This window comes from Myotis yumanensis, unplaced genomic scaffold (assembly GCF_028538775.1).
Source record: "Myotis yumanensis isolate MYYU_CA2020_CCGP unplaced genomic scaffold, mMyoYum1.0.hap1 SCAF_14, whole genome shotgun sequence".
In the NCBI taxonomy this organism is placed as follows: Eukaryota; Metazoa; Chordata; class Mammalia; order Chiroptera; family Vespertilionidae; genus Myotis; species Myotis yumanensis.
Window position 1 is genome coordinate 18,800,182 of NW_027223765.1, and position 18,554 is coordinate 18,818,735.

The 18,554-nt window shown below is 41.0% G+C and overlaps 1 protein-coding gene across 1 annotated transcript in view; it reads right to left on the reverse strand.

Moving 5' to 3' along the window:
• UBE2E2 (ubiquitin conjugating enzyme E2 E2) overlaps positions 1-17,824 on the reverse strand; it is a 248,633-nt gene extending 230,809 nt beyond the window's left edge. The window contains exons 1-3 of the mRNA XM_070433331.1: positions 17,707-17,824; positions 12,074-12,257; positions 3,224-3,274 (exon numbers count right to left, since the gene is read on the reverse strand). Coding sequence (XP_070289432.1) covers positions 3,224-3,274; positions 12,074-12,249 — 227 coding nt within the window. The 5' untranslated portion in view covers positions 12,250-12,257; positions 17,707-17,824. The remainder of the gene's footprint in view (positions 1-3,223; positions 3,275-12,073; positions 12,258-17,706) is intronic.
• Between the last annotated feature and the right edge of the window lie 730 nt (positions 17,825-18,554).

Genomic DNA, 18,554 nt, shown 5'->3' on the forward strand with positions numbered 1-18,554 from the left:
TCGACCCCCAAAGGGGTCGAGACCCACAGGTTGGCAACCCACAGGTTGAGAACCGCTGCCTTACATAAACTTATCTACCTAAACTGAGTGATATAATTCAGGGAGATTTTATATCCACAACAAGTTCAATACTTAAACACAGGCTAGTTAGTTCTTTCAATATGATTCCAAGAATTGCTTAACTGGGCATCATGTAAGAGATGCACCAAAATTCAGAAGTCCCATCTCTGACCTGATATACACACAAAACTGGGCTCTTCTAGTCTGTTAAGGTTCCAGAAAATAATACTAAACCACACTTTAAGTGGAATGCGACACCCACCCTCTCCCACTGAGACAATCGATAAAAATCCTCCTCCACTCCAATTGCCTAAACAGGTAAACCCACAGATGTCTCCTCACACATAATCTTTATCTGTGATAGCAAGCTCGCCACTACCCAAGCAACCAAAAGGTTTGAGAGGCATGCATTACTGGGAAACGTAAGACAAAAAGGGAGTATGAGAGGAATGAAATTTTGACTTCTTCTATGAGGTAGATAGCTTTAATTTACTAGACTTCTAGAAATTAATTCATTATAACCATTAGGACAGATGTGCAGTCAAGCACAGAACTTTTAAAATATCAACTACAAAAGCACTGTCAAACTTTATGCCAAAAATGAACCAAACTAAAAGTATGCTCTAACTTCTCTTTCTGAAGACAGTAACCACATTCTCAATGAAATACAGATAGGCAGATTTACTATAAACCACAATCAAATATTTGACACCAAGCAATGCAAAAACCACAGTAATCCACTTAACAAACACACTGAACACACCTGTATTAAGTAGCACAAGCACATAGAGAATGTAGAACTAATCACCACTTACCAATCAGCAACAGAATAGAGGATCCTTTGCTTGCCAAAGGGGAGCACCACATCCATGAAGGTGGTGGACAGGATCTTTATCTCTGCTTGATTCCGTCTAATCAACTACTTTGGATCAATAAAAGGAGCCAAAGCCACTGCACCACAGACTTCAGCCTCACTTCTAAAGCAAACTTATTGGTATCCAATCTTCATACCATTAAGTGGATTTCCTTGCAAAGTCCCATAAGCAAACAAATTAATCAAAGTAGATACAGGCACACCTCAATTTATACTAGTAGTGCTTCATTTTACTGAGCGTCACAGACATGTCTTTTACAAATTGAAGGCAAGACCTTCTACCAGCAAAAGATTATTACTTGCTTTATTGTGTTACTCCCTTAATTACGGTGGTCTGGAACAGAACCCACAATGTCTTCAAAGTATGCCTGTACCGTTCTACAATGATATATATGTCAATTATATCTCAATAAAACTGGGAGAGGGTGAAAATACAACAAAATAGGTATCTTTCCTGAAACTGTTTGAAGAGCTTATTATGTATAACATCACATTTAAAAATGCTGTTTATAAAAAGCTTATGTAACCAGTAATGCTATCATTAACTAAAAAGGCTCAATGAAAAAGTAAATCTCCAAATTTAAAATGACACTATAAACTTTTCTTTTTCACTTTAAATAGAACCATGGTTTAATTATTTTATTTAAATAATAACCATTATGTAATTTCTTTCCTCAGACAAGTTTCAGGCATGTTTACAATATGTTGGTTTAATCAAAGTTAAATTATTATCTATAATAAGTCAAGGCTAAATAAGAGTAATATATTAGAAAATAATATATCTGATAGCAAAGTTGCAGTCTAACCATCACATAATATTTTATGTGGACTTCATTTATCAAAAATAAGCCTTAAACAAGCTCATTTAAACAAAGTAGTTTATTTTGCCAATAATCTGTTGTTGAAATTTAAGTATATAAGTTGTCTATCAAAAATCTATTGTTTGTAAAAAGGTTACAAAAATAATATATGTGGTAAAATACAGCTTATTTAAAAACAAAGATTCAAACAAGTAAAGCAAATACTATCCTAAGAAATGGGATTTTAGGTTTAATTCAAACTGGAGTTCTTCTGCAATCCATTTACATGAATTGGCCACCAAAGCCTAATAATTATCTGCCGATCTGAAACGGCTTTGATGTAATATGTCTTAAATGCGACAAAAAGTCTTATTGTTCAATAGTTTTACCTAACAAAAAAATGTGTTCTATTGACTGAAACATTCTGTGAACATTGTTACAAGTTTATATACTGTATACGACTCTCATGTAAAGAACCAAATTAAGTTCACCACCAACATAATAAACCTTAATAGAATTTTTCCTACACAAAATAGCTGTCAACTAGCCAACTATCAATATATCCATCTGCAAAATTTTCCATTTCATTAATATCTGTAGTTGCTATCTTTACTTTCACACAAAACTAAGATCAGTAAAATCGGAAATCAGATCAAACAATAAATTCTAATGCATTCAATACTGGAAACACTTTCCTGTAATCTACCCTCTCACCTTCAATCCACAAGACTACCAATTTAAACTATGAAAACTCTGTATTGGCCTGGTTCCAACACTGACCTCGGATCAAACAGAAAGAAATGTCTTAAAATAGCCAAACAGCCATCTTCCAACTACTGCACCAGACTGAAGATACAGCATAAAGCTGGAGGTTATTTCTCTCCTCTTCCTCTGTGTACCTGTGTATCATTAATCATTTCCAGGCAAGTACTTATACTTCCTATAAGTAAATTCTGACCAGAAAATTGATGACATGTGGTCAGAAAGGAGAGAGTGTTTTAAATTTAATATCATTGCTTCAAATCACCCATTCTTACTTAGTCACAACTGATGACTATAAGAAATAATGTACATCAGGAAGAACGGTTTAATGTTTTGCCACTTTAAAAAATCAATTTTCAACAAGATAACAACTGAATAATTATCGAACAGCAAATATTTTAGTTACACTATTATTCTATCATTAAAGAAATCATTTAAGGCCCCAACAACTCTTCAAGTAAAAGATAATTGTATTTGTTACCCTATAATGTCATTATCTTATTGTTATTTCATTACTCTTTTTGACAACTCCATTCTACCACTACAGACATACTTGCTGAATATTCCATTTATGCACAGAAATAATAAACACCACTGTCTTCCACAGTCACTTAAATCCAAACCCAATGTTTTTACTAATAAGACTACAACAGTTGCACATCAGACCAACAGTTCAATGATAACTTCTGCAAAAGAAGAGAATAAATAAAAATCCGCAAGTACTTACCTACAGTTGGGAGGAGGATCCAACGTAATTTCTGCAAGTTCCTTCTGAATTCTTTAAAATAAAGACAAAAAATGTTATGTTAAAATGTCTTCACTCTCTTAACATGTCATTAAAAATGTTATACTTTTACACTAATATTCCCATTTGTATGTTTTTAATTTGAAATAATACTGTATAAATCATTATATACAACTACTAGCCCTGCACACGAATCCGTGCGTCAGTAGCTCGCTGCCACCCTCTAGTAGCTCTCTGCCCACCGCCCTACCCTCATGTAGCTTCCTCTACGCCCCCCCCCCCCCCCACGCCAATAGCTTGCTGCCCTGTCCCCTCCTGTAGCTCTCCGCCGCCCACTTGAATCACCGTCCTGACTCGTGATCCGGTCGTTACTCGGTCGGTCATTATGCTTCACGGTGTAACGACCATTTGCATATTACATCTTTATTATATAGGATAACAAAAAAGTACAAATTTCTACCAGTTTTGACAATGCACCTACAAAAGGGTAACAAGACTGGCCACTATCACTTCATACAGCCTGTGGAAGGCAGCACTGTGACTTAAAACTTCCTTAAACCACTGAACTGATAACACTCACCAAATGTTCTAGTTTAAATTGGAAACTTGTGCCACATTATATATGGATCATTCCAGCTTCTGATTTGTACTAGGACATTCCCATATAGGACTGAAAAGATGATCAGATTAAACTGAATCATAACATCCTGGTTGATCCAATCAATTGAAGAAATGATTATCAGGATCACATTTCAACACCTGCAACTACTATCAAAATACATATGGTATTCCTCTCAGAAGCACCTAGGTTGGAACAGGTTGAGTGAGGCTTTCAAGTTTGGCACTATTCAATCTTCTGCTAGAATTATCCTATTAATATGTAAATCTTCATTTTAATGTCACTGCATGAACTTCATGCAAATAAAAAAAGGGAATTTTTTTTAAAAACTGTTATTTTCTTTGGTTTTTTAACTGTACCTATCCCCTATATACATACACAATAACAGTGCTATACTTAGCAAGCTCTCAACTATTACTCATGCATTATTAAATGCAGGCTTTATTAAAGTAAATACAAAAAAAAAAAAATTCTCCAAAGCACTTCTTCTTTGCCCTGGTTTTTAACTATGAGATTCACTACTGCTGGATGCCTGCTGTCTGGTAATTACTGTGATAGTGTATGGGATGATAGATGACTACAGTGCCTTAAAAAACAAAAATGTGAACAAAAACATTTACTCTCAATTTCATTCTACATCTTTTTCAAGACAAAAATATGGAGCTACCAAAATATATGTGACTCCTCCAAGAGGACTGGCACCAACCCCCTAAGGAAATCGCATGCTGCTAATATAATTTTCACTTCTCTAAACCATGTGATTCAATGTTGGGAAGGCATTATAAAGTAGAGCAAGACGGATAAATTCAAAGTCAAAAAATTTCATTTTAACTCTGCCATGCCATTAATTAAGAGTTCGGGGGGGGGAGGGGGGGTAGACCTGCTCAAACTGCTCTTTCTCTCTCTCTTCCTCTCTCTTTCTCAGCCTCAGTTTTCTGTCCTATAAAATGAGGAAGTTCTCCAGGACAAATTCCATGATCTCTTTTATTTTTAAAACATTATTTTCACCCTGGCTGGTTTTGCTCAGTGGATAGAGCGTCAGCCTGGTGACTGAAGGGTTCTGGGTTCGATTCTGGTTAAGGGCACATGCCAGGGGTTGCGGGCTCCATCCCCAGTGGGTGGGGGGGGGGGGGAGGGGCATGCAGGAGGCAGCCAATCAATAATTCTCTCATCATTGATGTTTCCATCTCTCTCTCCCTCTCCCTTCCACTCTGAAATCAATCAAAATATTTTTTTAAAAACAAAACATGATTTTCTCCTAATATGGATTCTATGATGTAATTACATGCACATAAAGCACAGACTGCCCACAATTAAATGAGTGACATCTCAAAGATCTGATCCAGGAGAACACACAAGACTATACAACAACTAGAGGCCCGGTGCATGAAAATCGTGCACTGGGGAGGGGGGTTGTCCCTCAGCCCAGCCTGCACCCTCTCCAATCTGGGACCCCTCGGAGGATGTCCGACTGCAGGTTTAGGCCCGATCGGACATCCCTCTCACAATCCGGGACTGCTGGCTCCCAACTGCTCACCTGCCTGTCTGCCTGCCTGATTGCTCCTAACCACTCCCCTGCCAGCCTGATCGATGCCTAAATGCTCCCCTCCAGGTCCGATCGCCCCCAACTGCCCTCCCTGCCAGCCTGGTCGCCCCTAACTTCCCCTGCCCGCCAGCCTGGTTGCCTCTTACTGCCCCCCACCCCCCCCACCCCCCCACCCCCGCGGCTTAGTCACCACCAACTTCCCCCCTCTGCCAGCCTGGTCACTCCTAACTGCTCCCCCCTGCCAGCCTGCTCACCCCCAACTGGCCCACCTGCCAGCCTGCTCACCCCCAACTGGCCCACCCGCCAGCCTGCTCACCCCCAACTGGCCCACCCGCCAGCCTGCTCACCCCCAACTGGCCCACCCGCCAGCCTGGTCACCCCCAATTGGCCCACCTGCCAGCCTGCTCACCCCCAACTGGCCCACCCGCCAGCCTGCTCACCCCCAACTAGCGCACCCTGCCGGCCTGCTTGCCCCCAACTGCCCTCCCCTCCTGGCTTGATCGCCCCTAACTGCCTCTGCCTCAGCCCTGCCACTATGGCTTTGTCCAGAAGGACGTCCGGAAGGTCTCCCAGTCTAATTAGCATATTACCCTTTTATTAGTTTAATGTTCAGACAATTTATTGGTCTTTTACTATAGATAAAGCACAGAAGATGGGTAGTAATTGCACTATACAATGTAAATGTGACTAACCTTGAAGATGTAAAATTAAGTGTAGCTAGTAGAAACCAGCTAAAAGTGGATGGAAGATGGGTGTGAGTAGATGGAAAGGAGAATGGGTATTAATATCCCCAAAGTAGGAAATCAAGAAATATTGTTGAAATTTGAAGGAATAAGAAATAGTGATTATCTTTAACTGGGAGGAGTAAAAAGAAAGGAGGAATAGGTAAACAAGCTACATCCTCAAATTTCATAGCAAGGAGTCAAAAGGTATTATTCATGTTAACAATTCAATAGATAGATATAAGTATATTATTTAGAGTTCTGCAGAAAACTAACAGAAGAATTACACCCAGAGACAGCCAAAAAGAGTTTGCTTCAAGGAAATAAAATTAGGATAGAAGGGTGTTTGGACAGAAAACTGTTGCTTTCCATTAAAAATGTCTCTGTAATATTTAATTTGTTACCAGAAACATGAATTACTGTTCCAAATTGTTTTTAAACTAAGAGGAACAAAAGAATAGGCATTCAAAAGAGCATGTCAAAGGAAACTATTTAACATAAAAAAACTTCTTTGGGAATTTTCAAATAACTCATCTTGCTTTATACTTACATTGTCCCTTTTAGTTTAGAAAAACTGATATATCATAATTTTCTGCCATAGAATTCTATTTTGGAACTTGAACCTCTCCAGACTCTATAATTCCAAGTCTAATTATTCAATACAAAAAGCAATTTACTGACAAACTTGACAACTCTGAGCAATGAGTTAATACATTATACCTAAAAATGGTTGTATTTCTCTTAACAAAAAAGATTATACTAAGAATTGCTATTTAAACAGTTGCAAGATGTCCTGCTGTTTTCAATGACAGCAATTCAATTCTATTTCAAAAGTTGTGATCATAGTATATATTAAGTTTCTCAGTCTTGACATGCGGGGTAAAGAAGGTAGCTATTTCAGGCACTGTCCCTTAGAGTGAGGAAAAATGAAAAAGTATCAATAATTCACACTCACAGTGTACCTTTCAAATGATGACCTTAGACCATTAAAAGTGAATTAATCTCACAGAATTCTCTAAGTATTATTGGTTTATCAGTCCCCATTTAACAGATAAAGAAACTAAGGCTAGTTATTGTAAGCTGCTAAGATGAAAGGTAATTATCTTGCTAAATCAAACAAACAAAAAGACCTCTCTCTTAACAGAACTTTTAAGACAAAATTATTTCTTTAGACATAAATCAACTGGACAATTGCCTAAATTTCCCATTTCTACCTGGCAGTGCCAATTCTGTATTATGATACAGAATTTGGCAACTGTACATAGTTTCTGAAAAAAGTCAGAAGCAAAATACAGACTACATTTCAGTGTCTAAGATTTCACCTAAAACCTAAACTGCTCCAGGTATGATAAAAGTACTGCTTGTGGATGTCATTGCTAAAAAGAAGGAGGAGGGGATAGTGGCAGGGTAATAACAATCTTGATTCACTGAGACTTAATTGAAGAATATGGTAACAATACTAGTGGCCTGGTGCACAGATTCATGCACATTGAAAGGAAAATAATTAGGTAGCGGCCAGCCGGGCGGGAGTGGGTGAGATGGGCTGGACATGCCCTGGATCCAACCTCCTGAGGTCCCTCCCCGCCAGGCGCTGCCAGCTCGAAGGACATCTGCGGAGTGAGCGGGGACCCTCTGGCAGGTGGGGTCCCTTGGCCTGGCCTCCGGGGATCAGGCTGAAAATGGCTCTCTGACATCCCCCAAGGGATCCCAGAGTGTGAGAGGGCACTCTGCAAAGTTGCTCTCATACAGGGTGTGGAATGCAAATGCAAGTGTGCAGTAAAGCAGATTCAGGGCCGACAGTGCCCCAGCAACAACATAACCCACTGCCGAAGGTGGAATCCTGCCGGCCCTGCAAGGAATCGGGCTCCCTCCTCTCTGGTTCTGGGGTGCGTCAGCAGCTCCTGCACTGAGCATCTGCCCCCTGGTGGTCAGTGGTGTCATACCTGCTGGCCAGTCGGACGGTTGCTTAGCCTTTTATATATATAGATTATACAAAATGGAGACAATATGAAGCACTCATTTTAACATCAACATAATGGATTAGTAGTTCAGAAAAATTAAGCAGTGTATATATAGTCACATGTTTTAGGTTAAAAAAAATTTCAATAACTCATTCAGGGCCAAGTAGAACATGACTATGTGGACATGGGGATTTTTACAAAGGTGTTTTCTTGGCAGTTACTTAAGAAAAACAAAACAAAACAAAAAAAACCCTTCCCACCTAGATGAATTTCTATATTCTAGACTGCATTCCTCAGTTATTTGAGAACCCCTATTCTGACCAATTGAATCAACTGGTCAAGCTTCCAAAATGAACTTATTCTCAAGAAGAAAATCATGCAACTAATTACTAAAAATCTTTAAATCTCATAGTAGCATCTGAATTAACCTAGAAAACACGGAGTCATTGCAAATAATAAGCCTCGAGTTTAATCCTGAATGGTGACACAGTAGACACCCCCCATTATCCACAGGGGCTACCGTCCAAGATCCCCAGTGGATGGATGCCTGAAACTTCAGATAGTACAGAACCATAGATGTACTAAGTTTTTTCCCTATACATATATACCTATGATAAAGTTTAATTTAGGCAATTTCATAGGTAGAAGAATAGTTCTTACCACAGACCTTAACAACTTCAGCATATGATTTTTTTCTTAAGTTGAAAATTTTCACCTTTTCACTTACAGTAACACTTTATGGCTTATCTTTGGCATATCGGAACTGCCAGCATCACTACTCTTGCACTGTGAAGCCATTATTAAGAAAAATAGGGGTAATTTGAACACAAGCACTGGGACACCACAACAGTCTATCTGATAACCTAGATGGCTACTAAGTGACCAAAGAACAGGTAGACAAAAGGATGATAAAGTCCCAAATGGGAGTCAGATTTCATTATACTACTCAGAACAACATGCAACTTAAAACTTGTGAATTATTTCTGAAATTTTCCAATTACTATTTTCGGACTGTGGTTGACTTCAGGTAACTGAAACTGCAGGAAGAGAAACCGCAAACAAGAGGAAACTACTGTATATACAGGTGATCTCTGAACAACACTGGGGTTGGGGGCACCAACCACCTCACAGTCGAAAATCCATGGGTAACTTTTGACTCCCCCCAAAACTTAACTAACCTCCCTTGGTATCACAAGAGATTGGTTCCAGAACCACCTCTCTTATATCAAAATGCATACATGCTCAAGCCTCTATATAAAATGGCATAGATCGATGCATACAATTGGCCTTCTACATCTTTTGTTCCAACTGTGGAACAAAAACAATACAGGTATTTATTGAAAAAGAAAATCTACATATAAGTGGACTCACAGAGTTCAAACCCATGCTGTTGAAGGGTCAACTGTACTATATATCTGTGATTCTAAGAGACCACTGATTTAAAAAAAACAACATTTTTTTTTATTGATTTCAGAGAGAGAGAGAGAGAGAGAGATAGAAACATCAACTTCTGGTCGGGGAGTTTATGGGAGACAACCAATCTATGTTTGATCTATGTTTCTCTTTCACATGGATCTTTCTCTTTTTCTTCCTCTCTCTCATTCTCTCCCTTCCTCTCTCTAAAATCAATAAACATATCCTCTGGTGAGGATAAAAATAATTATACTTCTTACTTTCACCAATGCAAAAATACCAATTTCTAGTATATGACAATCAGATATACACACACACCATTTTATCCCCTATTTAAAGGGTAGGGAGAGAAAAACTAGGTTTATATAATCTACACTTTGTACATACTGTAATAAAATGAAGTAAAAGATGACCCATGTACTTAAAAAATCTCACGTAATCTTCACTTTCACACATTTTACAGTTTACTCTCTTTCATAAGCAGAACTTGGTATTTGCCACACCACCCAAGAAATACGATTTTTGAGGTATTTTATGGTGGTGCTGCCAGCCAAGGGAAAAGGCAGGGACTCATGAACACAGACAGGAGTCTCTGCTGACTAGCAGTCCTGGGCAAGCAGAGCACAGACCTGGCAGAAGCCGTCTCCAGATCCTACAGTCCACAGACCTGGCCAGCCCATCCTCTCTCTCCCTTTCCTGACAAGCTGAGGAGGCCCTGTGAAAACCTCACTGGAAGCTGAGGACTGGATTAAAGTCTCCTCACTTACAGAGGGCCACAATCTGTACCTGAATATCTCTTACCCACCCACCCCCAAACTCCTTTCTTTCATCTCATTTTCATATTTTCTCCACTCCCACCTTTCTAATCCATCCTAATTCCACCCCCCTATTTCCCAGGTGCAGGTCATTTTGTGTTGTGGCCAAGTAGCAGAGGGGTAGGATCAGCCAACTGAAGTTCTCTGGACTTGTGGTGTGATAGCAAAAATAAACTGAACGTGCCCTAACGCAGTGGTCGGCAAACTGCGGCTCGCGAGCCACACGCGGCTCTTTGGCCCCTTGAATGTGGCTCTTCCTAAGCCTTAGGAGTACCTTAATTAAGTTAATAACAATGTAGCTACCTATATAGTTTAAGTTTAAAAATTTGGCTCTCAAAAGAAATTTCAATCGTTGTACTGCTGATATTTGGCTCTGTTGACTAATGAGTTTGCCGACCACTGCCCTAACCGGTTTGGCTCAGTGGATAGAGCATCGGCCTTCGGACTGAAGGGTCCCAGGTTCGATTCCGGTCAAGGGCGTGTACCTTGGTTGCGGGCACATCCCCAGTAGGAGGTGTGCAGGAGGCAGCTGATCGATGTTTTTCTCTCATCGATGTTTCTAACTCTCTATCCCTCTCCCTTCCTCACTGTAAAAAAAGTCAATAAAATATATTTAAAAAATAAAGTAAAATAAATTGAACACTTTCCCCTGCACTAGCAAGTTCTAGTATAGAGGTTTAAAGTTCAAGTCTGACTTTCACACAACTCCTCCAACAGAGGTTAGGAATCAGCATCACACTTCTGGGAAGGGGAAACTGACCACCCTAGTCCATGGAATGCTGACCACTCACCATCACTCCAACTTCTCTCCCTAAAAAGTCATGTCCCACCAGGGGGCCTGAGAAGGGACTTCCCAATCCTGAGGATTGACTAGGCCAGAGGGAAACAAGGCCTATTAGACCATAATGGTTTTTGATCTTTGGGAAAGGAGTTCCCCCTAATCCATACTCTCCAATAAAATATGAAGCTACCATTCGGTATATTTAGACTGCTTAAAATTTACAGACTGTTTTTATATATACTTCCTTTTTAATATGAAAATGTATTAAAACAAAACAAGAATATTAAATCACAGGATCAGAACTCTACTAAATTTAACTCTCCTTTAAGCTGTTTTCCAAGAGATATTCAATATTTTAACAATATGAAAGCAGATTCCATCTGTTGAGTCCATTGACATGCCAATGATCATAAGCAATTGATGTGGCAATAGAGAATCATTCAAATATCTACCTTCCAGATATATCTATTTTCTAGAGAAAAAGAAAATCTTTATCAAGACTGACCCACTGTCTAACTTAATAAAACCAAAGTGCTTTTGTTGTATACTCTGGCATTTCCCACTTTATGAACAGGGAGTAGTAGAAAACATACAATCATTCAGTAACTACTTTAATAGGTTCCTACTCTCTACTCTGTATTACTGAACAGAATAAAATATTTATGGTCAAGTAACTACAAAGCAAACCATCACACTTTTACATGCATTTTTCTGTATATGCTCACCTACATAAACACACACAAACACACTATGAATATGTATTTTATTAATTTGCCATGCTATTTCACTGATTTTAAATACCAAAAAGTTGACCTTGCCTACAACTAAAACCATGTAAAAGAAATAATCCTTAAGAAGAAAAATCATGAACTTCATGGTCCACACCCAAAATAAAAATAATAAAATGCAACTGAAAGATAGAAATTAAGACAATAAATTGATACTAAAAGTTAAAGGTTACAATAACTAAGGTACCTTTTAGCACTAGTTGACAATTTAGCAGCTGTTTTGCTGGATAGTTTCCCCTCCTTTTTCTTGGGCTGAACTTGTTCTCTTTCTGGTTCCTGCTGAACACTTTCACGCTGGTCTCCATCAGAACTTCCTCCACTAGTGCTGGGACTGTCATCAACTCTTTGGGCCTCAGTGGACATTTTAGATCCTAATTTAAAGAAGCAAAAAGCATTTATTTAGTTATGGGAAAACTATTAACAAGGTGCCTCGAAAACAGAGAGGAAATGAGCCTCAAAGTAGAACAAGTAATGCTAATATAAAATGAACAAATTGGTCATTTACAAAAGAGTGTTGGGAATTAACAAAACTTTCATTCACTGAAAATATACTGAGAAGAGAAATGAAAACATATAAAATATATACACAAAATGTTCACAGCAACATCATTCATACAGCCAAAAAGAGAAAAGAATTCAAATGTCTACTAACTGATGAATGAATAAACCAAATGTGATATATCCACATAATAGTCTTCAGCCACATAAAGGAATGAAGCACAGCATCCACATGCTACAACACGGGTGAACTTTGAAAAAATATGCTAAGTGAAAGAAGCCAGTGACAAAGGACCCTAAACTGTATGATTCTACTTATATGAATGTCCAGAAATAGCAAATCCACAGAGACAGAAAAGTTGATGAGTGGATGCCAGGGACTAAGAGTGAGGGAAGAATGGGGAAGAACTGCTAATAGGTACAAAATTTCCTTTTGGGGTGGTGAAAATGTTCCGAAATTAGATAATGGTGATCTTGCACAACTGTACATACTCTATAAACCACTGAGTTATACATTTTAAAAGGGTGAATTTTATAGCATGTGAATTATACTCAATAAAGCCATTACCATAAAAAAAAAAATGAGGGCCCACTTTCCACTAGGCTCTGTGCTAGGCAATTTGGTCCCACAAACATGAGAAATTTGGTCTAATGGGTAAACCAACTTGCTAAACGCTATCAGATTAATAAAAATCAGCTACAGAAACAGAAAACGAGGGACACTTTCCCATCCACATACAATGAACACATGCTCAGGACAGGGCTAAGGTTAAATCTTTTCAACTAATAGATCGTTTTCAGTAACCTTTGTGATAACAGAAGAACACAGAGGCCTGCATGACTCTAAATAAAAACTGAACCGTACCATGGTGTCAGCATTGATCCAGCAATATACCAGCAACCATGTTTCACAAGAGATGGAGACTATATTAAGACACTGAAGGATTCCTTTTTTTCCCCCCAGTCTGAATGAAATATCCCTCAAGGCTTTCAAATTCCCTTTGCTCTGAGTTCATGTTCCCCAAGCAGCTCTGATTGCCAACTCAATTTCCTCAGTACCTTGATACGCAAGTAGCTGTTATAATCTAAATAGCAGACATAAAAAAAAAAAAACTGCAGTAAGTGAAAAGGAATATCTCCTCTCATCTGTCATTCTATCATAATTAATTCCTGAATTTGAATACTAGAATACATCCCTTAAGACCCAACTAGCTTAGAGTGTACTGACAAATCCAAAACTAAACTGACAAAGCTGATGTAGACTCTAAAAGGGCCCCTTTGCTCACCACATTACTGTCACTTAATAACCACTTTGAGCGCAATATAACTACCTTCTCAAGCACTCCTCTTAAAAAAAAAAAAACTAAACTACTTACCATAAGAAGTGACCTTAATAACACAAAATATACCTTTAAAAATCACAAATAAATGGAACAAATTCCTTTTGAAAAGATACTGTATTTCTCCTAACCAAATTAGGACTTGAAATTAACTATATTTGATTTAATCAAGGATAATTATTAAAATGTAAAGGATGCTTCAAATAAAGCACTGTTTTTTATTATTATAATTAGTCCAAATGTATAGCTAGTTGACAATGATGAAAATTCATCATCACCAAAGATTCAACTTGTAGCTTGCTCTATCAAAGAGATTTCATATTATAGACCTTTAATGGATTGAAATTTTTATGGCAAGACAAACCAAAAAGCATTGCAAGAGAATGAAAAATTCAGGAAGCACAGAGAGGTGAAGAGTCCAAAGAAAACACTGAATGCTTTCAATGAGCTATCACACAAATACACCACCACCACCCCTCTCAACTCCAACAGCTCTCTTACCCCACCCCCCAAGCCAAACCAAAATAGGTCTGCCCAAGCAGCTCTGAAACCACTGACAGGGAAATCTGACTGCTTTTCTACCTCGTCTGTAAATGGAGAGCATCAGTCTCCACAGCTGTGACATCTTTTATGAGCACTTAATATGAAACTTTAATCTATTAAAGTCACTTAATAGAATACTGAAATTTTATATCAGTATGTTTCACGTCTAGCACTAACAGTCCTAACACATTTCTCGCTTTTTTTTTCTTCATTTTTATTTCATTTTAATTCTCACTCTTGGACTCAAGATTGTTCTCAGCTTACTTCTTTCAGTTACAATATATCAGAAGTTTAAAACCTTGTAAGTATATACATAATAGTATTTAGACAGAGCAGATGTGCATGGAGTCAGAAAGAGAAAAATTCTCAGGGAAAGGCCCTAGGATATTACAAAATGCTACCGGCAATATTTTAAGCAATGTGAAATGAGTGAGAAATCACTTTATACATCTTAAACCAGAAGCAATTCATTACATGATAAATATATGGAAACCTAATAAATGAAATAAAATTATTTGTTACGAAAGCTGGAGCTTCGGTTTAATAAACTATGTCTGGAGTTTCATTATATTTGTATATTTCATTAGTTATAAAGTTACATATTTTTCTTAATATTCTTATTTATGTGCATTTACATACTATCTAACAATGCCATGCGTATATAATATTCAGTGATATAATTAATATGAGCTATAAACTGAAACCCAAATTTCATAAACTGCTCCAGAATAGCAGAGGACTATTAAAAATACTATTTAAAATACCCAAATAGATGTATAACTTATATAGTTTCAGAATAAAGGGAAAAAAAATCCTTCCATTTTTGACACAAGATACTTATTTCATCCAAATCTTCACCTAGGAATGGTAAATTCATCTGAGGTCACTAATAACCACTACAGAACCTTTTAGAAACAAAGTTTTCATATCTTTTTCAAATATCGAGAGCAAGGCAAATTTCTGCTGGGTTTGTTTTTTGAATGACTAATTACAGAAAAAGTGTTAAAAATATTATTGCACCATCCAAGCGAGAACTTATTTTTATGAAAAAAAAAAAAACAGTCTATAAGCATTTTAATTAGTTATAAGTATGAAGCTGATGTTTGTCTAAAGTGCAAATGAATAAAAATTCCTGAATTAAAACTCTTTTGCCCTGGCCCGGTAGCTCAGTTCGTTAGGGTGGCCTCCCCATACACTAAGATTTCAGGTTTGATAGCAGGTCAGAGCACAAGCAAGAATCAACCAATGAATGCATACATAAGTGGAACAAGAAATCGATGTTTCTCTCTCTCAAAAAGTCAATCAATAATAAAAATTTTAAAAACTCTTTAAATGTTCTCTAAACGCATCATTTTAAAATTTTCTTTAAGATTAGTTCCTAAAGAGCTACTTTGATCCAAACATCTAATCTATAGGGAAGATAAACTTAAATTCCAGGTCTATAAATAGAGCTACTGATCAATGATAGTTTCAAAGACATTAAGATATTTCAATATATATTTTTACTTTGGACTCAGTGTAAAACTTAGTTTCTAAACATAAAATAGTAAAGTAGACTTTCTTCAAATATGTGCTAAATTAGTGATATTGTTCCTCCTTCAACACACAAATTACCTAAGCCTGTATTAGCTATGCACTCTATGTTGGAATTACGGTCCTGGAAATTAGCAACATATAGTGAATGAAACGCACATGTTCCATAAAAATGAAATAATTTGGTTATAAATATTATTGATAACATAAAGGCAACTAAATTCACTCCATAAATCCGGATTACTGTCCAGATAAGCCTTATAACTGTATCTTATGGTATAAAACTGCAAATTCAAGTGTTCTTTGGAGCTTTTAAAACAGGAACACGCTTAATTCTGTGACCTGATATCCCTCTATTTGTCTTCCTACTCACGTCTCTAAACTTTTCTAAAATGTAAAAAATTTCTATTATATGCACAACATCTAGCAATATCCAGCTTTTAACGTGTGTGTAAAGATATTTACACAGGAAATAATTACGGAACACCGATTTTTTTGAGAACGATGCTATGCTCTGGGGAAGATGGAATGGGGTATGACATTATAGGAAAAGCCTCCATCAAGAGCATCTGCCCATACACCAAGGAGCTTCCGAACTGTCAGAGTAAACACAAATATTTAGAGTCCAAGGTCCAGACTGAATTATCCCATGTTCAAAATCATACTTTTTAAAGAACCATGGATTTAAAAAAAAATTAAGGTAAACCGCAGCACTTCCTTTTTGTACTTTTAAATAAAAATGTTTGAGTAGACTCTCAAGTATACACGATACAAAACGATGAATCTTGAAAACATGCAAGGAGGTCTCGGAGCCTCGGATGATGTCTTTCTAACGCGGCCCTAATTTCCTTAAGGGAAGATGGATTGGACATTTCAGGTTTGGTCGTAGTGTGTGTGTGTGGTGGGGGGGGGGGGGCGGGGGTAGCCACAAGAAGCTACGCTTTATCTTCATTAGAAATGGTAAAGGGCAAAAGGATCAAAACACGATGAGAGAAGAGAGGGGGAGAAGTGGGGGGTGGAGCGGGGGGGGGGAGGGGGGGCAGAGGGATTCTAGTTTCCAACCAGGCCAGTGGGGGCTGCAGAGAAGAGACCAGAGGGGGAAAAAAATGGGCTTCAGCTCCAAAGTGTGACAAGCGCCGGGCTTCACAAAAGACCAATACAACACACACTCCACACCGGTGCACACACAACCCCCACCCCCAAGGTCCTCCCCGGGCGGCCCTCGGGGGTGCGGCGGCGGCGGCGGCGGCGGCACCGGCCAGGAGGCACACCATGTGCAGCAATTATGCAATTAGGGAAAACAGCACAAGATCAAGCCGGGCACTTTCCACCGTGACATTTATCCTGTACTTTTTGCAAAGACTTAGTTCCAGGATGCGGCTGGGCGAGGGAAGGGGCTGGAAGGGTGGCCGAGGATGGGGAACTGAGAACGGCAGGGGGTAGAAGATGGGTAGGGAGGGGAGAGGCGGGAGGGGGGCGGGGGTGGAAGGGAAGGAGGGGGAGGGGTGGAAAGGGCGAGAAACCGGGGCAGGAGGCTCGAGGGAGGGGGCGCAGGGAAGAGGCGCGCCGGGGAGCGGGCAGGGAAGGAACGAGGGCGCGATCGGCGCAAGCGGAGACCTGCGACGTGGAGGGAAGGTGGGGGGCCGCTCGCCAAAGATAGGACGCCCGAGGGGGGGGGGGGGGGCCGACGCGACCGGAGCGAATACCTGCGGGAGGGGCGCCGCGCAGGTCGCGGGCTCCAGCTCCAGCGCGGGGCGAGAGGGCGGCGGGGGTTGCGGGGAGGAGGACAGGGGAGGCCCCGAGGACGGGGTGTCCCCGCAGACCGTCTAGTCCCCGAGAGCCGGACCACGCACCGGACCGCCCGGCCACGCCTGTCCCCGCCGCGGTCGCGCCCGCCCGGACTCACCCTCCGCGCCGCCGCCGCCGCCCCCGGCCGTCCCAGCTCCGGCTCCCGAGGCTGCTGCCCCCCCACGCTGCTGCGGTGGTCGCCCCGGAGTCCTGGAAAGTGAAGCCGCCGCCTCCGAGAGCCGCCGCCTCCGCCCGGCCGTCCGCGCGCGCGCGCCCGCCAGTGCGCGTGCCCGCGCGCCTGCCCGGGAGAGACCGCGAGAGCGCGAGCCCCACGTCGGCCGCGCCGCGCGCGCCTCCCGCCGCCGCCCCCCCACCCCCGTCCGCCCCGCCCTCCTCCTCTGGGCGCGCGACCGCGAGGGGCGGGGGCGGGGCAGTCGCGCGCGCGCGCGCGGGGGTGGCTTCCCCGCCTGCGGGCCACGGGGGGGGCGGGGAGGTGGCGTGGAAAAGTAAAGTGACAGCCGAGTCCCGCGGCCGGGCAGCGGCGGGGGTGGGCGAGGGACGCCCCACGTTCAAGGGACGGCAGGGCCCGGGAAAGGTGAGGGAAACCGAGGCTGACGGGGCGACTCGAGGGAGGGGACGCGGGGACCTTGACGGGCACGCGCATTAAAGGGAAATGCTGGCTGGAGGTGGGAGTTTCCCCGAGACCGAGCTGGGGGCGGCGTGGTACCCCCGATGCCCGGCAGCCCGCGGCCTCACACTTGCCCCCGAGCGTGGGCAGCGTGGCTGCAGGGTCTGACCCAGTGGACACGCTGCGCAGAACGCGGGACGCGCGGTGCCCACATGCACCCGAGATGAGCAAACTTCGCACTGGCCTGGGAAGTTCGCCCAGGCTGAGCCCCTCTCTGCACCCTGCAGGGCAGCACGAAGGTCCTTCTGCCTTGGGCCTGCGCCTGGCCCGAATGTACA